The sequence below is a fragment of the Salmo trutta genome, chromosome 14 (genome assembly GCF_901001165.1).
Source record: "Salmo trutta chromosome 14, fSalTru1.1, whole genome shotgun sequence".
In the NCBI taxonomy this organism is placed as follows: domain Eukaryota; kingdom Metazoa; phylum Chordata; class Actinopteri; order Salmoniformes; family Salmonidae; genus Salmo; species Salmo trutta.
In genome coordinates, this window is record NC_042970.1 from 58,533,202 (window position 1) to 58,553,561 (window position 20,360).

Consider the following 20,360-nt stretch of genomic DNA (forward strand, 5'->3'; position numbering starts at 1 on the left):
AAAGGCATTGATGTTTATGGTTAGGTACAGTCGTGCAACGATTGTGCTTTTTTCGCAAATGCGCTTTTGTTAAATCATCCCCCGTTTGGCGAAGTCGGCTGTCTTTGTTAGGAAGAGGTCTTCAAAGTTAGTCTTCACAGTTCGCAACGAGCCAGGCGGCCCAAACTGCTGCATATACCCTGACTCTGTTGCAGAGGTAACACATTTTCCCTAGTTAAAAGAAATTAATGTTAGCAGGCAATATTAACTAAAGATGCAGGTTTAAAAATATATACTTGTGTATTGATTTTAAGAAAGACATTGATGTTTATGGTTAGGTACAAGTTGGAGCCACGACAGACCTTTTTCGTGAATGCGCACCGCATCGATTATATGCAACGCAGGACAGGCTAGATAAACTAGTAATATCATCAACCATGTGTAGTTAACTAGTGATTATGATTGATTGATTGTTTTTCTAAGATAAGTTTAATGCTAGCTAGCAACTTACCTTGGCTTCTTACTGCATTCGCGTAACAGGCAGGCTACTCGTGGAGTGCAATGTAAAGCAGGTGGTTAGAGCATTGGACTAGTTAACCGTAAGGTTGCATCCCCAAGCTGACAAGGCAAAAATCTGTCATTCTGCCCCTGAACAAGGCAGTTAACCCACCGTTCCTAGGCCGTCATTGAAAATAAGAATGTGTTCTTAACTGACTTGCCTAGTTAACCTGTTGGGGATAGGGGGCAGTATTTGCACGGCCGGATAAAAAACGTACCCGATTTAATCTGGTTACTACTCCTGCCCAGTAACTAGAATATGCATATAATTGTTTGATTTGGATAGAAAACACCCTAAAGTTTCTAAAACTGTTTGAATGGTGTCTGTGAGTAACAGAACTCATTTGGCAGGCCAAAACCTGAGAAGATTCCAAACAGGAAGCACTCTCTCTGACCATTTCTTGGCCTTCTTTGTCATCTCTATCCAAAACAAAGGATCTCTGCTGTAACGTGACATTTTCTAAGGCTCCCATAGGCTCTCAGAAGGCGCCAGAACGTTGAATGATGACTCTGCAGTTACTGTCTGAAAAACAGTAGCGCATTTGGTAAGTGGTCGATCTGAGAACAATGAGATGGGTGCGCGCGTGCACGTGAAGAGTCCATTTTACTTTCTCAGTCTTTGAACGAAAACAACGACTCCCGGTCGGAATATTATCGCTATTTTACGAGAAAAATCGCATAAAAATTGATTTTAAACAGCGTTTGACATGCTTCGAAGTACTGTAATGGAATATTTTGCATTTCTTTGTCACGAAACGCGCGTCACCCTTCTTTACCCATCGGATAGTGTCTTGAACGCACAAACAAAACGCTGCTATTTGGATATAACTATGGATTATTTGGAACCAAACCAACATTTGTTGTTTAAGTAGAAGTCCTGGGAGTGCATTCTGACGAAGAACAGCAAAGGTAATCCAATTTTTCTTATAGTAAATCTGAGTTTGGTGAGTACCAAACTTGGTGGGTGTCAAAATAGCTAGCCTGTGATGGCCGGGCTACCTACTCAGAATATTGCAAAATGTGCTTTCACCGAAAAGCTATTTTAAAATCGGACACCGCGATTGCATAAAGGAGTTCTGTATCTATAATTCTTAAAATAATTATGTTTTTTGTGAACGTTTATTGTGAGTAATTTAGTAAATTCACCTTAAGTGTTCGGTGAGAATGCTAGTCACATGCTAATGTAAAAAGCTGGTTTTTGATATAAATATGAACTTGATTGAACAAAACATGCATGTATTGTATAACATAATGTCCTAGGATTGTCATCTGATGAAGATCATCAAAGGTTAGTGCTGCATTTAGCTGTGGTTTCGGTTTATGTGACATTATATGCTAGCTTGAAAAATGGGTGTCTGATTATTTCTGGCTGGGTACTCTGCTGACATAATCTAATGTTTTGCTTTCGTTGTAAAGCCTTTTTGAAATCGGACAGTGTGGTTAGATTAACGAGAGTCTTGTCTTTAAAATGGTGTAAAATAGTCATATGTTTGAGAAATTGAAGTAATAGCATTTCTAAGGTATTTGAATATCGCGCCACGGGATTACACTGGCTGTTGAGTAGGTGGGACGCAAGCGTCCCACTGGCCCAGAGAGGTTAAGGGCTGGTAAGTAAGCATTTCACTTTAAGGTTTACACAGGTTGGATTTGGCACATGTGACAAATAAAAGTTGATTTGATAGACATACCCTATGTGTTTAAATAAAATCAACTACATACATTGAGCTTGTCTGAGGCTTTAAGATTTGATGAAATAAGCCAAATGCCTCAAGAGGGCGCCAGAGATCTAGATAAATCAGAAAAAAACAAGAAAAAAAAAAAACAACTTAACCTGAACCAACTATTCTCCTCCCGCTCTTGCTGGCTTTCGCAGATTCTGCCATTACTCTCCTGAATTTGCCAGTAATAGGCTACACAAGGAATCGGCAACCTTTGTCATGTTGAATGCCAATTTATCTTACAATTTCTAACGATCTGCATGCCAGTTATGGTGTTCATGTGCAAATTTCGTGAAAAAGTTATTATAAACGTCTTCATATCTCAAAATCATTGTCATGTGGTTAATCAAAATTCTATCCAAATGACACAAACCTAAAAAGTTACCTCTATTGCCAACAACTAAAAACTTGCAGTCTGCATGTAGAAAATATCCTGACAAAAATAAATATATTATAAATCACATTGTTGAAAACAGGACATGTGTAGCCAAATTTGAGAATATTGTATCAACTATTAACTTGGGTCCAGCCCAAAGCTTGCACTAAGGAACTTGCAACATTTAATAAATATTCTGGGCCCTCAAATTTTGTGCACCAGTTATCTCGGGACAGACAACTGTAGGCTATTTGCGCAAGGGATAAGAAGCAGTGCTTGACTTGGGCAGGAGCTCACCGGAGCTGATTACCGGCACCTCAAATTGTCTTCTGCTGTTACTCTTATAGAATGTTAGTTCAAAAGTATTGTGGAGTTCCTGCATCTAAATAAACAGTACCAGCACCCAAAATGAGTACAGGGACTTATTTCAGTCCAAGTCAAGCACTAATAAGTCATTTATTTTATGACATTTATCAAAAGGGAGAGAGCTGGAAAGATTTTTCAAATACATTGAGGAACTATTGTAATTATCAATGGATGTAAAAGACTGTTTGCTTGCTGTTTGAGGTGAAGAAAACATTACTTTGAGAAGCTTCACAGGTGGTGTGTGGTGGTGCATTAAGCTGCGTTAAGCCAATCAGAAATATTATCAGATCCCCAAATGTGCACATTTATATGCCTACATTTGCACTCAGGCCAGATAGACTATAGGCCTACTTCTATGCATGCACGTCCTTACTCTACATTGACAGGAGCGGTCCAAACAAAAGACAATGACTAAATTGACAAAACTCATAAATGGAATGAAATAAACCAAAACTTGTTTCTCACAAGTGTAGCATAGGTTGTGCACTCTGCAAACAATGTGTTCACTCAGACAATGAGAACAGGAAGACTGGAATAATAATATTGAATGCATTAAAATAAATTACAGTAAGCAAAGTAACAAACATTGTAGATTAGAAATTATAGGGTTTAACAGTAAATGTACTACTGGTGACATGTAATAGGGAATTGATATACACTAATACTCAAATGCAAAAAACTTAGACAATGAAGTTATGAAACAATGAATGTGCACAAATTGGCAGGAGAGCACACATTCTGGAGAGAGAAGTGCATTGTGCATCTGAGCGCATTTTCAATCCGACATCTGCATTGGCCATGCAGCATTTAAGGGGACATGGCCTCAGTAGAAGTCAGGGCATTCAATCATGTCAATGCGGAGTTATACAGAGCCCTCCGCTTTGTTAGAACATTTGGGAAGCACATAGCGATGCGGTACGGAGCTCGATTTGGCATCTGCATGCTTTTGGAGGCTCAGCAAATGCGTCACACCCTCCATATGGAGCCTCTGACCACATTTTCAGATCAAGCATAAATTGGCTTTTAGTCTAGGCCTCCGCAATGGATTAGGTCACTGAGATGTGCGTAAATATACAGTGCCAGTCAAAAGTTCAGACACACCTACTCATTCCAGGATTTTTCATATATATATATATATATATATTTTTTTTTTTCAAAGTAGCCACCCTAATTTAAGTTTATATGGGTTAAATGGAATAGTAACTCAAATATGGACACTGACTGTAGGCCTACAACCTCTCACATAGCGTAATATAATATTGACTCCAGCAGAATTATGCATTTCTTGCAGTAAAATTATACAAATGTTAATTATCTCAGGAACATGAGTGAAGAAATATGATTTCTTTCTTTCAGCATCTCTAGAGAAAATATGAATCTGCGTGTAATGTATTATCTTTGACACTTACGGAAGCAGACAGTATTTCAACCACAAAATATGCAACCAAAACTAACAGAAGTCTAATGAGAAATGTTTCTTCATTTTCTCAGCTTTTAAATTTCCTTCAAACGGGTCAAACTGATGACATTTGGACTATTGCACAGGACCCATCTTTCCACTGTTTTGGAGTTATTGCGTTCTCCCCCGGTCCCTAAACAAAACATACCACTTTACCGGTGTCAATTAGATTACTAATGCATTCATTTTATCGATGTAAGACATTCTGGTGAGCACTACCTTAGTCTTCTGGGGCAACAAGTTATGACAGAAGAGAATCTACATGCATCAAACTATAGTTGGAAATTTGATACTGAACAAAAATATTTAAAAAATTCCAAGATTTTACTGCGTTACTGTACTTTATTGTTTAGTTACATAAACTGAAATTAGGTAAACGATTATATTTTAGCAACCAGGAAATGGCTGAGCGACTTCTGCCTAGTGCATCTAGAAACAGAGGTAAGGTCTTTGGACTAAGGAGTAATGTTAGGCTCCTTTAGTACCATATTGGGCTAGGTTTGACAAGAATTGATGGCATGTCAACCTCATCTCTTTTTTTCCCATGACATTTCCTCGCAGTTTAAAAAAACACTTTCCTATAGTACTTTGTTATTCATTTGCAAGTTAATTCAATAGCTAGAATCATACTCTTTTGTTTTAACTATTCAGCGTGCAAAATTGTTGTTACAACCAAATACTATTTTGATCTACAGCAAACGTGTGCAACGGAGATACATAACGTTATATTTGCAATTAAATATCTAACTATTCATATGAGTGATACATGCTGTTTCGACCGGGCAAAAATAACTTTGTAGGACAATTTTGAACTTGAAACAACTTACCAACGCTCTGCAACAACAGATCATGAACTTTAGTCAGGTGATGCCTCGTGCCCATTTACTAAGTTCCTATTGGCTTATGTAGAAGGAAGTAGCTCGCGAGCTGATTCTTCTTCTTTAAAATTTGCACTTGTGGATCGTAACCAACTGAAAGGTGCATACACCGCCACCTACCTGAAAGGACAGCACACCACCACTCAACACACCCTGTAACTCTATCACCATATTCTGTTACTTAACCCAGTATTTGCAACATCGGTGTAAGAAGTGGGATGGCCCCCGGTTGCGGCCCTCTAAAGGTACGTGGAGCAGTGAAGCACAAAGATGCATTCTCCAGACAACCCATCCTATATTGAAGAAATCTATATCTCTTGGTGTAACGGCTATGCTGTTGGGTTGACAGGTTCAAGGTCGTGGGTTCAAGCCCTAGTTGGGATTGACATCTCCGCAATAAAACACTTTTTTTTTAATACAGGAGGCAAAATATTCTGTAAACTTGAAAAATTATATTCGTTATTTGCAGTACTGGTAATACTGATAAGTGAAAATATACTGTAGCCTATTTATTTTTTCAACAAATGTTGGAACATGTTCAAAGCTGTTACCTATGAGTTGAGAATGATGTACATTACTATACAATATCAATTCCAATATACTGTGTGAAATTACTCACATTTAGTGACCTTATAAATTAAAACGTAAATTCATTAAATTAGGATTTTGTTTCACTGATCTACAGAACCAACTGTACCTTCAAAACATTATAGCAAATACTCTATCCAGAGTAATTTATAGTAGTAAATGCATTCATTTTCATACTGGTCCCCCATGGGAACTGAACCCACAGCCCTGGTATTGCAAGGGCCATGCTCTACCAACTGAGCCAACCAGAACCCTAATGTATAAAGAATGAAGATCTAAATAAAATATTTTCCATCCTTTTATTGAGACTTCATCTACAGATAATTTTGTACCGTCCAATATGTATGCTAAATCAATGTTTCTCAACCTTTTTCTACCAGCAGCTGGGGTGCTTCTGCCATGGGGGACCGCTAACATTAAAATTTGAGTACTTGAGCACAAAATCAGTGTCAGCTAAACATCATCTAAACATCAGAATAAGGGATGGCAGGTACCCTTGAGGTTAGAGTGCTGCGCCAGTAACTGTAAAGGTTGCTATTTGAATACCGGAGCAGACAAAGTAAAAAATATATATAGATATTTTGCTGTACTTTTGAGCATGGCCTTTAGCCCTAATTGCCCCAGAGGTACTTTATAATTGTGGGTGTCTCAGGGGGAGTTGGGATATGCAAAACAATACATTGCCATTACGCACTTGTGTGTAACAGGACAAATATAAGCCCCTACACAAAATATATATATATATTATCACAGGGTTTAACCTCTCGTGGATAGACGGTATGGAGGATCTGACGCAGTTACTCACGATTTTAGATCAGGGTTTCCGAGATTAGGCAGGTTTTAGACCTTCTCTGTCTGGTCCAGTAGGTGGTAGTAAATCACCACTAAAGTTGCTTAAATTAGAAGAAGACGCATAAGCAAAAGAAAAATGGTGGCAGTGAGCAGGGCATAGCTCAGACTTATCTTTGAGGAAAGCAACTAACGTAGCTACATCTGTTAGCCGGGAGAGGGGCTGGGGTTATTGCATGGGTAGTGTGGAAAGCCTTTATAGTTTAGTTTTATCCTCAGTGGTTATTTTACTTGCCATGTCTACCAACGTTGATGTTGGAGGTGAAAAGCTTGCCTCTGTAGATTTCGAGATATTCGGGAACGTCCAGGGTAGGTAGGCTTACAAGGCTACCCTGCGCATGTTCAGTTGTCTGCCTTGGGGGTGAGCCTGTGCCTGTATGTAAAATCGTCAACTCACACAATACTCACTGCCTGAAGTAGATTCACTGAGTAGGCAAGTTTGGTAACAATTTTCACTGTGCAACCGAAACATAGCATGCTGCTATCCATATTTTCAAACGCAATTGTTTTCCCCTATGGCATGATGCAAGTTAGCCCTTCTGCAAGTTAGCCTATTGAATATTGTTGAGGGGAATTGATCAAGGCATGAAATGCTCTTGATTAAAAACAATTTATCCTTGATTGCGAACTTAATTATCATCCCAAAATAACTTTACAAATACAAAAGATGCACACAAAAAAAGACCAGGGGAAGAAGTGTAATAGCTTCGAGACAACGTTATAATTTTGTTTTGCTTTAGATTGGAATCAATGTTAAAACGGTGCACAGTAAGTGTATATTTTGTATTTGAAAAAAATATTTTGGTGTGATATGAAAGTAGAATTTATGATGTTTCCAAAACCGTATTACACGCGTCAGGACTGTTGTACACATTGGCCGTGCTGTGGTCAATGGTTTGAATGAGAACCAAAGAGGACTCTGTATGGCCCCATGGATTCTCTACAGTTTCTAGTCTCTGAAAGGATCAGGTCATCAAGTCAATAAAGCAAGATATAGCTAATCTGGAATATTTGGATATGAATTACCTCTATTTATTTTCATGTTTGTTTTGTTCTTACAGGTGTTTGCTTCAGAATGGTGAGCAACTTCACTTACATTTTCCTCAACATGTAAAAGGCTATTTAAAAAAAGACAATACTAATATTAAAGAAAAGTAGAACAAAATATATATTTTAAAACCTATCACATTCCATTTTGATTTGCAACGTGTTAGTATTTTCCCCTCTTCCATCTAACTGTACTCTTCTTTTTAAATTCTGTGTTCCATACTGTTCCATATTGATAAAGTGAAGTGTGTTAGCATTTTCATGTAGCCTACATACAGTGTAGAGAATCTTTGGTTCTGTTTCTAACATACATTGTACAGTGTTATCTTTATAAGATGATAACCCCAGTTACTGCAATAACATTACACCCCCTGTGCCGTTTTTCCTTCCTTCCTTTTGGTCCTGTGTTTTCCAGTACACAGAAGACCAGGGGAAGAAGCTGGGTGTTAATGGCTGGGTGAAGAACACAAGAGAAGGAACAGTGGTTGGCCAGTTACAGGGGCCCCATGACAAGGTCAATGAAATGTAAGTCCACTCTGAGATAGACAATACAATTCATTAGACAGGACACGATTCAATGAATCATTCCCATTTTAATGTATAAGCCATGCCTTGGTTTACAAACAACTGCACACCAGAAGAGGCTGGTGGGAGGAGCTATAGGAGGAGGGGCTCATTGAAATGTCTGGAAAGGAATTCATGGAACGGAGTCAAACCAGCCTCCTCTGCTGAACGGATCTTATTCTGTAAACAAATCAGCTACCTGAGGGGCGGGTCTACCTGTTATTATTTATTTTTATTTTTTACAGCACCCCAATCTGTTGGGGGAATTTTTATATGATACTGCAATGCTGGTTCAGTGGAATTTAGCCCTCAGCATCACAACACTCAATATTTTTATTTCGCATTACCATTTAAATACAGTTTTTGAGTTGGTTGCCACACAGAGCGATAACATATTATAAGCCTTATTCTAATCATAAAGGCTCACATGCTTTTGACAACTAATACCATTTCATACTTGTAAGTAAAGTGTTTAATGATACCTATACTACATGTATCAAATCAAATTGTATTTTGCACATGCGTTGCATGCAACAGGTGTAGACCTTGCTGTGAAATGCTTACTTACGAGCCCTTAGCCAACAATGCAACGTTTTAATAAAGTAAGAAACATTTGCTAAATAAACTAAAGGAAAAACAGTAACACAATAAAATAACAATTACGAGCCTATATAAAAGGGGTACTGGTACAGAGTCAATGTGCAAGGGTACGGGGTTAGTCGAGGTAATTGAGGTAATATGTACATGTAGGTAGGGGTAAAGTGACTATAGATAATAAACAGAGTAGCAGCAGTGTGTGTGTGTGTGGCGTGTGTGTGTGTGTGTGTGTGTGTGTGTGTGTGTGTGTGTGTGTGTGTGTGTGTGTGTGTGGTTAGAGTCCAGTGAGTGTACATCGAGCCTATGCAAGAGTCAGTGCAAAAAATAGTAATTAAATGTAGGCATACCTCAGAGCAGTTACTTTGGCCGAAACCAGGCAAGAGTATCACTGACACCATGCAGCTACTTTAATATCATCACACTTGTGAGAGCTTAACAGAGGACATACATTTTTACTTACTTACTGTCTTTATTAGAGATAATACCTTTGTGTATTGAGAATGCAAAGTAGTACTTTGCCAGTAGGTGTCATCATATGCCCAGACTATTACCAAATGCCAGGGTTCCCCAACTAGTGTTTTTTTTTAGGGGATTTAAAAAATAAAAATGTTTTATTATTGGATAAAAAAAAAAATATGCTAATCAGCTCTAAGTGATTTTTATTTATACAATCTGTTCCAAAGTATTCCCAGACATAATAGAGAGATATATGTGATCATATACAAATGTAAGCAATGTTTGAAAGGATTATGTTTTAGTCAAATGTTATATCTGTTTGTGCTTCTTGTGGTCAATTTGCAGTCCAAAAAATATTTTTTGGTATGTTCGGGCCCCCTGACCATCCGCTCAAGAAGGAATTGGCACACATCTGAATCTAGTTGATGATCCCTGCCCCATGGAATACTCTAGAATAGAGCTTCCCATGCCTAGTCACAGGCTGTGGCCTGATTCTCTATCCCCAAAGGGTGCGCTCACAAACTCCCCCTCGTGGATTTAAAAGGAATAGACTGGTGTATGGTAGAAACTCCCTCTTGAAGAAAAGGAGGGTGATATGCACATCCTAAACTTCTGACTACCGGTGCTTGACTAAAGGATATTACTGAGAAAAAGGAATTAGTATTTGGGTGCCAAAATAAAGCACTGGGGAGCAGCAATATTCTGTGTGCCGGCTTCTCATTTGTTTATCTCAGGGAACTCCCTTTTGCCCATGCTTGTACAAAACTGAAGGATGCTAAACTGACTTCAGATAAGTGTTGAGGGGCAACTTCATCTTACTACTTCCCTGACCTGCTTGGTGGGTGTGGCTCAGCCTGTAGTTCCTAAAACCGAGGTACATGGGAAAGTAAGTCAGCCTGGGTCGAGCTGTGGATTACATCACCAGGTTCTCTACGAACTGGGAAATGGGAACAAGATGTACTGGAGAGCTGGAGGAGGGTCCGGCCAGCAGGGGAGTATTTCCTTTCACAAAGCCTGACCATGTGTGTGTGAGATTCATTGCAATGGATCCTCCAAATCCATGGGCTTGTTTCTAATTTCTATTGTATTGTGACTTACATCATGGTAAATGTGCTATGTGATGAAAAATGGTACATTATAGGAACTACCTTAACATTAATCTCTCTGGGCAGCTCCTCCACCCATTGGCTTTAGAGTATTTATCTAGCTCTGAAATTTGGGGGAAGGGTTCCTCTTGAAGTATGTGTATTTTTTTATGTACACACTGCAGTGTTTGTAGTCATTCAACTGTGCCTGACATTGCCTTTTGAGGGTTGAGCTTTTGCTGCACAAAAAAGTGGACCTTTTCATTCCGGCCTGCGAACACGAGATGTGAGAACAGAAATGTGTTTGGTCATTAAATATTGAAACAGACAGAGCAGGCGGGGTTGGAATCTGCTGGAGTCTGCCTGCATTCCCCCCCTCTTTTTTCTCTCTCTCATGAACAATAAATATTTCCCCTGTCCTACTATCCACCTCTCTTTGGCAGGGTTGGAATTGCTAGTCTGCTGACTTAACTCCTTTCGTTCCATGTCTTAGTCCTGATATCCACCACTTCATCACTTCATCTGTATTTTTTGGGGCCTTTTATCTGAATTATCATTTTCAGGAGTGTGGAGATGAGGCTAGCTTAATTTGAACTAATCCAAGGTGTTGTTGGAATGTTAGATCTAGCTATTGTCAAGCAGTACACAAAGTACTGGTACCACTTTACGATGAAGGCACTTTACTGACTCATCCACACAATGTGTAGCAGGATCAGCAATATGCCCCCCCCCCACCCCCCCCCCACACACACACACACACTTTCAAAGCTATCTAACTTCCCCAAACCAGTGAGAGGGTTGGAGCCTCCCAGTTCTTCCCTTGAAAACAATGAGCAGCAGCCTGCGCTTGAGCACACAGATGGGCTTCACTGTGTACATGGGGTGGGGGGGTTATTGACCAGCGGATGTGGTAGAGTGAGAGAGAAGGAGCATGTTTTCAAAGCTCTTACTCACACCTCTATAGAAAACGCAAAGGGGAAAGAAAGGTTATAGACATCCAATAAAGGTATTCCTCTGCCAACTACTCAGAGATTGAGATAGGGAAATGTAAACAAGCAAGGGTGGGTGTTCTTAAAGGATTAATTTGGCTAAATACCTCCCTCCCTTGGCAGCTAGCAAGTGCAATTATTTTCCAATTTCCCTGTTTTCTTTTGTTAGGGTTTAGTTTCCTGAAAAACTGGGCAGATCTATGCACTTAATACATTGTGTATAATACTGTAATAGCCTGTGTCCGAATGTAGTACCTATTTAAAATGCTCTGTTTGTATGTGTGTGGTCTGTGATTCAGAAATGTGCTATAGTAGTTTGTCAATGTATATTGAACAAAAAATATAAATGCTACATGCAACAATTTAAAAGATTTTACTGAGTTACACAGTTCATATAAGGAAATCATTCAATTTAAATAAATTGATTAGGCCCTAATCTATGGATTTCACATGCCTGGGCAGGGGCGCAGCCATGGGTGGGCTGGCTATTTTTTTCCCCTCAAAAAAGGGCTTTATTACAGACATAAATAATCTACAGTTTCATCAGCTGCGGGTGGCTGGTCTCAGATGATCCCGCAGGTGAAGAAGCCGGACGTGGAGGTCCTGAGCTGGCAAATCCGACCACGACGCCATCTTGCTCCTACCGTCTTATAGGCAGAAACTCAAACCGGATGTACCAGTGACTAGAACCATTCAACGCTGGTCTGACCAATCGGAATCCAGGCTTCAAGATTGTTTTGATCACACGGACTGGGATATGTTCCGGTCAGCCTCAGAGAACAACATCAATCTATACGCTGACTCAGTGAGTGAGTTTATAAGGAAGTGCATTGGAGATAAGGTACCCTCTGTGACTATTAAAACCTACCCTAACCAGAAACCATGGATTGATGGCGGCATTCGCGCAAAACTGAAAGTGCGAACCACCGCATTTAACAATGGAAAGAGGTCTGGGAATATGTCTGAATATTAACAGTGTAGTTATTCTCTCCGCAAGGCAATCAAACAAGCAAAATGCCGGTACAGGGACAAGGTGGAGTCGCAGTTCAACGGCTCAGACACGAGACGTTGGTGGCAGGGTCTACAGGAAGTTGAAGACTACAAAAAAGAAAACTAGCCACGTCACGGACAACGACGTCACGCTTCCAGACAAACTAAACACCTTTGTCCGCTTTGACAAACTGAAATGGTCCACCCATACAGACATTGTGGTGAAGAAGGCGCAACAGCGCCTCTTCAACATCAGGAGGCTGAAAAAATTTGGCTTGTCACCCAAAACCCTGACAAACCTTTACAGGTGCACAATCGAGAGCATCCTGTCGGGCTATATCACAGTCTGTTACGGCAACTGCACCACCCTAAACCGCAAGGCTCTCCAGAGTGTGGTACGGTCTGCACAACGCATCACTGGGGACAAACTACCTGCCCTCCATGACACCTACAGCACCCGATGTCACAGGAAGGCCAAAAGAATCATCAAGGACAACAACCAGCCGAGCCACTGCCTGTTCACACCGCTACCATCCAGAAGGCGAGGTCAGTACAGGTCCATCAAAGCTGGCACCGAGAGACTGAAAAACAGCTTCTCTCTCAAGGCCATCAGACTGCTAAACAGTAATCACTAACTCAGAGAGGCTGCTGCCTACATTGAGACCCAATCACTGGCCACTTTAATAAATGGATCACTAGTCAGTTTAAACAATGCCACTTTAAATAATGCCACTTTAATAATGTTTACATATCTTACATTCATCATATATGTATATACTGTATTTTATACCGTCTATTGCACCTTGCCTATGCCGCTCTGCCATCGCTCATCCATATATTTATATGTACATAGTCTCATTCAGCCCTTTTTAGATTTGTGTGTATTAGGTAGTTGTTGGGGAATTGTTAGATTACTTGTTAGATATTACTGCACTGTCGGAACTAGAAGCACAAGCCTTTCGCTACACTCCCATTAACATCTGTTGTGTATGTGACCAATAAAATTTGATTTGATTAAGGCCGGTTTAACGTACAGTCAAAGTCTTTAAAACGATGTTGGAGGTGGCTTAAGGTAGAAAAATGAACAATTAAATTCTCTGGCAACCACTCTAGTGGATATTTATGCAGTCAGCATGCCAATTGCGCGCTCCCTCAAAAGTTGAGACATCTGTGTCAGAAAGTTCCCTCAAAAGTCGAGACATTATGTGCGCAGAAAGCTACATTTGTATGTGTTCATCTACAAAGCCCTTTTGAGTATACTCCCTCTGTAGTCTGGTCTCCTTCACCACCAGCAGTTACCATACCCAGTCTGCTAGGTGGTTACTACTTAAAGTCCCTAGGACATTTACAGTATTTAGCAAGACTGCCTTCTCGTCTTGTGCACCAGAGGCATGGAATAGTCTACAATCCATGCTTCATCTAGATATGTTAGTGCCACTGAATGCATGTAAAATATTGATGGGAGACTCTGTTACAGAGGAGTGTAAATGCTTTTTTAGGCTGGATCATGCTGTATTGTTGTTTGTTTTAATTCTGTAATGTATTGATTGTTGCTGCCTTCTTGGCCAGGACTCCCTTGAAAAAGAGACTATGGGTCCCAATGGGCTTTTCCTGGTTGAATAAAATAAATAAATCTGTTGTGTGACAAAACTGCACATTTTAGTGGCCTTTTATTGTCCCCAGCACTCGGTGCAACCTGTGTAATGATCATGCTGTTTAACCAGCTTCTTGATATGCCACACCTGTCAGGTAGAAATGCTCACTAACAAATTTGTGCACAAAATTTGTGAGAAATAAGCTTTTTGTGCGTATGCAACATTTCTGGGACCTTTCATTTCAGCTCATGAAACATGGGACCAACACTTTACATGTTGCGTTTATTTTTTTATTTAGTAGATTTGTAATTTCCAGTTATTTTTTTATTTTATACACTTGGTGTGTATCCTATATTTACAATGTCAGTATTGATAACATTTTAGTTATTTATATAGTTTTTGTCAGGGACAATGCACAATAATCAACATATTTGACAGCACTGTGGTATAACATTGTCAGAGTTAACTAGACAGCATTTATTTTATTACTGGGTAGTCTGTATTTTCTAGGCTTTTTTTTATCCTGTATTCCCAAAGCTCAGACACTCCCTGTGCTCAACTTGAAAATGCATAGCCTAGTGAACCACCAGTAGAATTACTTGTATTTCATTGAAAGGCAAAACAGTAGGGGAATATCAATGCGCCCTTGTAAGAGAGAATGAGACATCTCTTCCATGGCAACAATACATACATCTCTCTTTTGTTGTTAGTCAATTTCCTCCATCGTAGCCTCCAATGCAAGATGTTTCCCAGCAGTCTCAACACAGGCGCACCTTGAAAAAAGCTTCCGACTGCCAACCGGTGCGCCTTCCTGCTCGCACTCATCCAATAAGAATGGAGTGATGGGCCCTCAGAGGACCATAATGCATTTAGTGACCTCTTGATTCACTAGAATACAGCATGAGGGATTTAGTGTACAGACTGCGAGGAAAGGGAACATAGGTCCTCTGGTGTTAGCGCATCGCTTTCACCCATGAGATGATTATCACCAACATGAATTGATCCCATTGTGTTTGCGTTATGCTGGGGACTCAAAACATATGGCCTATTACAGCCAAATCTTGGCTGTAGCTGGCAATATTTATTGTTATGTCTGTCAATGCATTGACACCAGACCTGGGTCAAATAGATTGTTTAATACATTGTCTGCTCTTTAATTTGTTTAGTCCAGTACAATGGAATCAATGGAGTAGTCCCAAAAGCCCCAAAAAATCATTTTACGTGTCTTTTATAGAACTGGTTTTGAATAGCAGTGACAGTTTGTTAGGGGTTGTTTTGACTCGGAATTGTGGGCCTTTTCTGTCTCTCTCCGTAGGAAGGTGTGGCTGAGTAAGGTGGGGAGTCCCAGCTCACGCATTGACCACGCCAAGTTCTCTAACGAGAGGGACATCCCCAAACTGGAAATCCATGGCTTTGGCACTCGCTACTGACAGCCAGAGCAGCGACAAAGCACCGCAGCAGCAAGTATCCACCCTGAGGCCTGCCCCAAAGGAATTAGTAGCTTCTCAACTTCTAAGGTGCTTGATTTGACCTGTAATATTCATATCTTCACAGTTTTAAATGTAATTCTGAGGCCTGTTATGCCTTTTATTTATTGTTTGAAGAATAGTCATTTGAATGCTCTGTTATCATGTAACCCACAAAAGAAGTTTGACATGATTAGTTTGCTAAATGCAACTTTTAAATTGCACTTAAATGCCACCATGTATGTCAATAATAGTCAACGTTTACAATGTTGAGTTCATCCCATCAAAGACAGAAATAAAATAATTTAGTGAAACCACTGTGTGAACATTTTCAGTAGTTTTAAATATTACAAATATTTTGAGGATCTGCAGAGTTGTTTTTCTCAACATGGATGCAACATACACTCACCGGACAATTTATTAGGTACATACATCTAGTACCAGGTCGGACCCCCCTTTGCCTCTTTAACAGTCTCAATTCTTCAGGGCATTCTACAAGGTGTCGGAAACGTTCCACATGGATGTTGGTCCAAGCTGACGCGATGGCATTACGCAGTTGCTGCAGATTGGACAGCAGTACATTCATGCTGTGAACAGCCCGTTCCATCTCATCCCAAAGATGCTCCATTGGGTTGAGGTTTGGGGTCTGCGCAGGCCACTCGAGTAAACTGAACTTGCTGTCATGTTCCAGCCAATGTTTTTCCACTCCTCAATTTTCCAGTGTAGGTCATCGCATGTCCATTGGAGCCGCTTCTTGTTTTTAGCTGATAGGAGTGGAACCCAGTGTGGTCATCAGATGCAATAGCCCATCCGTGACAAGGATCGACGAGTTGTGCGTTCCGAGATGCCGTTCTGCACACCACTGTTGTACTGCACCGTTATGTCAGTTTGTGGCCCGCCTGTTAGCTTGCACGATTCTTACCATTATCCTTTTGACCTCTCTCATCAATGAGCAGTTTTTTCCCACAGGACTGCCGCTGACTGGATATTGTTTGTCGCACCATTCTCTGTAAACCCTAAACACTGTCGTGCGTGAAATACTCAGGAGCACGACCGTTTGAGATACTGGATCCGGCGCACCTACCACTGACGATTATACCACACTCAAAGTCGCTTAGGTCACTCGTTTTGCCCATTCTAACGTTCAATCAAACAGTAACTGGATGCCTGTCTGCCTGCTTTTTATACAGTGCCTTCAGAAAGTATTCACACCCCTTTACTTTTTCCAAATGTTGTAGGATTACAGGCTGAATTTGAAATTGATTAAATTGAGATTTTTTGGTCACTGGCCTACACACAATTGCTACTGATCATACATCAGTAGCAATACAAGGATATACCATTTATAGAAGAGACAGACATGCTTATGGGGGAGGACTTGCTGTATATATTCAGAGCCATATCCCTGTAATGCTAAGAGAAGATCTTATGTCAAGTGTTATTGAAGTGTTGTGGTTGCAGGTTCACTTGGCACCTCTAATGCCTTTTCTTTTGGGGTGTTGCTATAGGCCACCAAGTGCTAGCAGACTGTATCTAAATAATATGTGAGAAATGGTTGATAGTGTATGTGATGTAAACAGAGAAGTCTACTTTCTTGGGGACCTGAATATTGACTGGTTTTCATCAAGCTGTCTGCTCAAGAGGAAGCTTCTTACTGTAGCCAGTGCCTGTAATCTGGTTCAGGTTATTAATCAACCTACCAGAGTGTTTACAAACTCTACATGAACAAGATCATCCACATGTATCGATCACATTTTTACTAATGCTGTAGAACTTTGTTCTAAAGCTATATCCGTACCCATTGGATGCAGTGATCACAATATAGTGGCTATATCCAGGAAAGCCACATTTCCAACAGCTGGGCCTTAAATAGTGTATAAGAGATCATACAAAATATTTGGCTGTGACTCTTATGTGGATGATGATAAAAATATTTGTTGGTCAGGTGTGATTGAGGAGCATCCAGACGCTGCACTTGATGAATTTATGAAATTGCTTATTCCAATTATTGATAAACATGCACCTGTTCAGAAACTGACAGTTAAGGCTCCATTGATTGATGAGGAATTAAAAAACTGTATGGTTGAAAGAGATGGGGCAAAAGGAGTGGCTAAAAAGTCTGGCTGTACATCTGACTGGCTTACATACTGCAAATTGAGAAATTTTGTAACTAAACTCAACAAAAAGAAGAAGAAACTTTATTATGAAGCCAAGATCAATGATGGGGAAAAAACTTGAGTACTTTAAATGAAATTATGGGCAGAAAGACAAATTCAAAGCCATCTTTCATCGAATCAGATGGCTTATTCATCACAAAACCATTTGATGTTGCCAATTATTTTAATGATTATTTCATTTGCAAAGTGGGAAAACTTAGGCAGGAAATGCCCACAACAAAAAGTGAGCAATTATATTTATGTATAAAAAAACAAATACTGAAAGAAAAGCAGTGCAAGTTTGAATTTTGTAAAGTTAGTGTGGGAGAGGTGGAAAAATTGTTAACGATCAATAATGACAAACCTCCTGGCATTGACAACTTAGATGGAAAGCTACTGAGGATGGTGGCTGACTCTATAGCCACTCCTATCTGTCATTTTTAATCTGAGCATAGAGGAAAGTCTTTGTCCTCAGGCCTGGAGGGAAGCCAAAGTAATTCCACTACCCAAGAGTGGTAAAGCGGCCTTTACTGGTTCTAAGAGCAGACCTATAAGCTTGCTGCCAGCTCTTGGCAAACTGTTGGGGAAAAAATGTATTTGACCAAATACAATACTATTTCTCTGTAAACAAATTAACAACAGAGTTTCAGCATGCTTATAGAGACGAGCACTCAACATGTACTGCACTGACACAAATGACTGATGATTGAAGGAAATTGATAAGAAGATTGTGGGAGCTGTACTGTTAGATTTCAATGCAGCCTTTGATATTATTGACCATAACCTGTTGTTGAAAAAACTTAAGTGATATGGCTTTTCAACCTCTGCTATATCGTGAATTCAGAGCTATCTATCTAATAGAACAAAGGGTTTTCTTTTAATGGAAGCATCTCTAATGACAAACATGTAAAGTGTGGTGTACTGCAGGGAAGCTCTCTAGGCCCTCTACTCTTTTCTATTTTTACCAATGACCTGCCACGGGCATTAAACAAAGCATGTGTGTCCATGTATGCTGATGAGTCAACCATAAATGCATCAGCAACCACAGCTAATGAAGTCACTGAAACCCTTAACAAAGAGTTGCAGTCTGTTTTGGAATGGGTGGCCATTAATAAACTGGTCCTGAACATCTCTAAAACTAAGAGCATTGTATTTGGTACAAATCATTCCTTAAGTGCTAGACCTCAGCTGAATCTGGTAATGAATGGTGTGGCTGTTGAACAAGTTGAGGAGACTAATTACTTGGCGTTACCTTAGATTGTAAACTCATGGTCAAAACATATAGATTCAATGGTTGGAAAGGTCGGGAGAGGTCCAGCCGTAATAAAGAGATGCTCTGCTTTTTTGACACCACACTCCAAAAAGCAAGTTCTGCAGGCTCTAGTTTTGTCGAATCTTGATTATTGTCCAGTCTTGTGGTCCAGTGCTGCAAGAAAAGACCTAGTTAAGCTGCAGCTGGCCCAGAACAGAGCGGGACCTTTTGCTCTTCATTGTAATCAGAGGGCTAATATTAATAATATGCATGCCAGTCTCTCTTGGCTAAGAGTTGAGGAGAGACTGACTGCATCACTTCTTCTTTTTATAAGAAACATTGTGTTGAAAATCCCAAATTGTTTGCATAGTCAACTTACACACAGCTCTGACACACACTTATCCCACCAGACATGCCACCAGGGGTCTTTTCATAGTCCCCAAATCCAGAACAAATTCAAGAAAACGTACAGTATTATATAGAGCCCTTATTGCATGGAACTTCCTTCCGTCTCATATTGCTCAAATAAACAGCAAACCTGATTTCAAAAAACAGATAAGCAACACCTCGCGGCACAACACCTCCCCTATTTGACCTAGATAGTTTGTGTGGATGCATTGATATGTAGGCTACGTGTGCTTTTTAAAAATGTATGTAGTTCTGTCCTTGAGCTGTTCTTGTCTAATGATGTTCTGTATTATGTCATTCTGTATTATGTTTCATGTTTTGTGTGGACCCCAGAAAGAGTAGCTGCTGCTTTTGCAACAGCTAATGGGGATCCTAATAAAATACCAAAATACCAAACAAATTATGGCAAATTGGAATAATGTTTTCAATTTTTTTTCAACCCCTTTGTTATGGCAAGCCTAAATACGTTTGAATGACTACCTCCTCTCTCAGATTCAACCACAGACACCAGGGAGGTTTTCCAATGCCTCGCAAAGAAGGGCACCTATTGGTAGATGTTAAATGAGAAAACACCTGAGGATGGATCAACAACATTGAAGTGACTCTACAATACTAACCTAAATGACAGGGTGAAAAGAAGGAAGCCTGTAAAGAATAAAAATATTCCAAAACATGCATCCTGTTGGCAATGAGGCACTTAAGTAATACGGCAAAATACTGTATGTGGCAAAGAAATACACTTTTTGTCCTGAATGCAAAGCGTTATATTTGGGGCAAATCCAACACATCACTGAGTACCATTCTTCATATTTCCAAGCATAGTGGTGGCTGCATCATGTTATGGTTATGCTTGTAATCGTTAAGGACTGGGGAGTTTTTCAGGATATAAAAGAAACAGCATAGAGTTAAGTACACAGCAAAATCATAGAGAAAAACCTGGTTCAGTCTGCTTTCCACCAGACACAGGTAGATTAATTCACCTTT

The 20,360-nt window shown here is 40.0% G+C and overlaps 2 protein-coding genes across 6 annotated transcripts in view; one reads left to right on the top strand and one right to left on the bottom strand.

The window, feature by feature from the left end:
- Positions 1-7,081, bottom strand: part of bdh2 (3-hydroxybutyrate dehydrogenase, type 2) — a 25,639-nt gene extending 18,558 nt beyond the window's left edge. The window contains exon 1 of one of the 2 annotated variants that reach the window (XM_029776525.1): positions 7,007-7,081. The gene's annotated coding sequence lies outside the window, so the exon portion shown is untranslated. Of the gene's footprint in view, positions 1-5,283; positions 5,374-7,006 lie in introns of those variants that run through there. The other variant, XM_029776524.1, reaches the window with a different exon arrangement.
- Positions 6,815-15,877, top strand: LOC115208460 (acylphosphatase-2). Of its 4 annotated transcripts, none has more exons than XM_029776526.1 (4): positions 6,815-7,080; positions 7,833-7,849; positions 8,234-8,343; positions 15,410-15,877. In XM_029776526.1, exons 1-4 carry the CDS (start codon positions 6,948-6,950, stop codon positions 15,522-15,524), a joined length of 375 nt encoding a protein of 124 aa, XP_029632386.1. In that variant the 5' UTR covers positions 6,815-6,947; the 3' UTR covers positions 15,525-15,877. The 4 variants fall into 4 exon arrangements, with proteins under 4 accessions (XP_029632386.1, XP_029632388.1, XP_029632389.1 ...); XM_029776528.1 differs by having other exon boundaries at positions 7,040-7,146; XM_029776529.1 differs by having other exon boundaries at positions 7,078-7,132.
- The last annotated feature ends 4,483 nt before the right edge of the window (positions 15,878-20,360 follow it).

Coding starts and splice junctions, on each gene's coding strand:
- LOC115208460 (XM_029776526.1), top strand. CDS start 6,948: ATGGGTAGTGTGGAAAGCCTTTATAGTTTAGTTTTATCCTCAGTGGTT. Junction 8,344..15,409: donor CATGACAAGGTCAATGAAAT/GTAAGTCCACTC, acceptor CTCTCTCCGTAG/GAAGGTGTGGCTGAGTAAGG.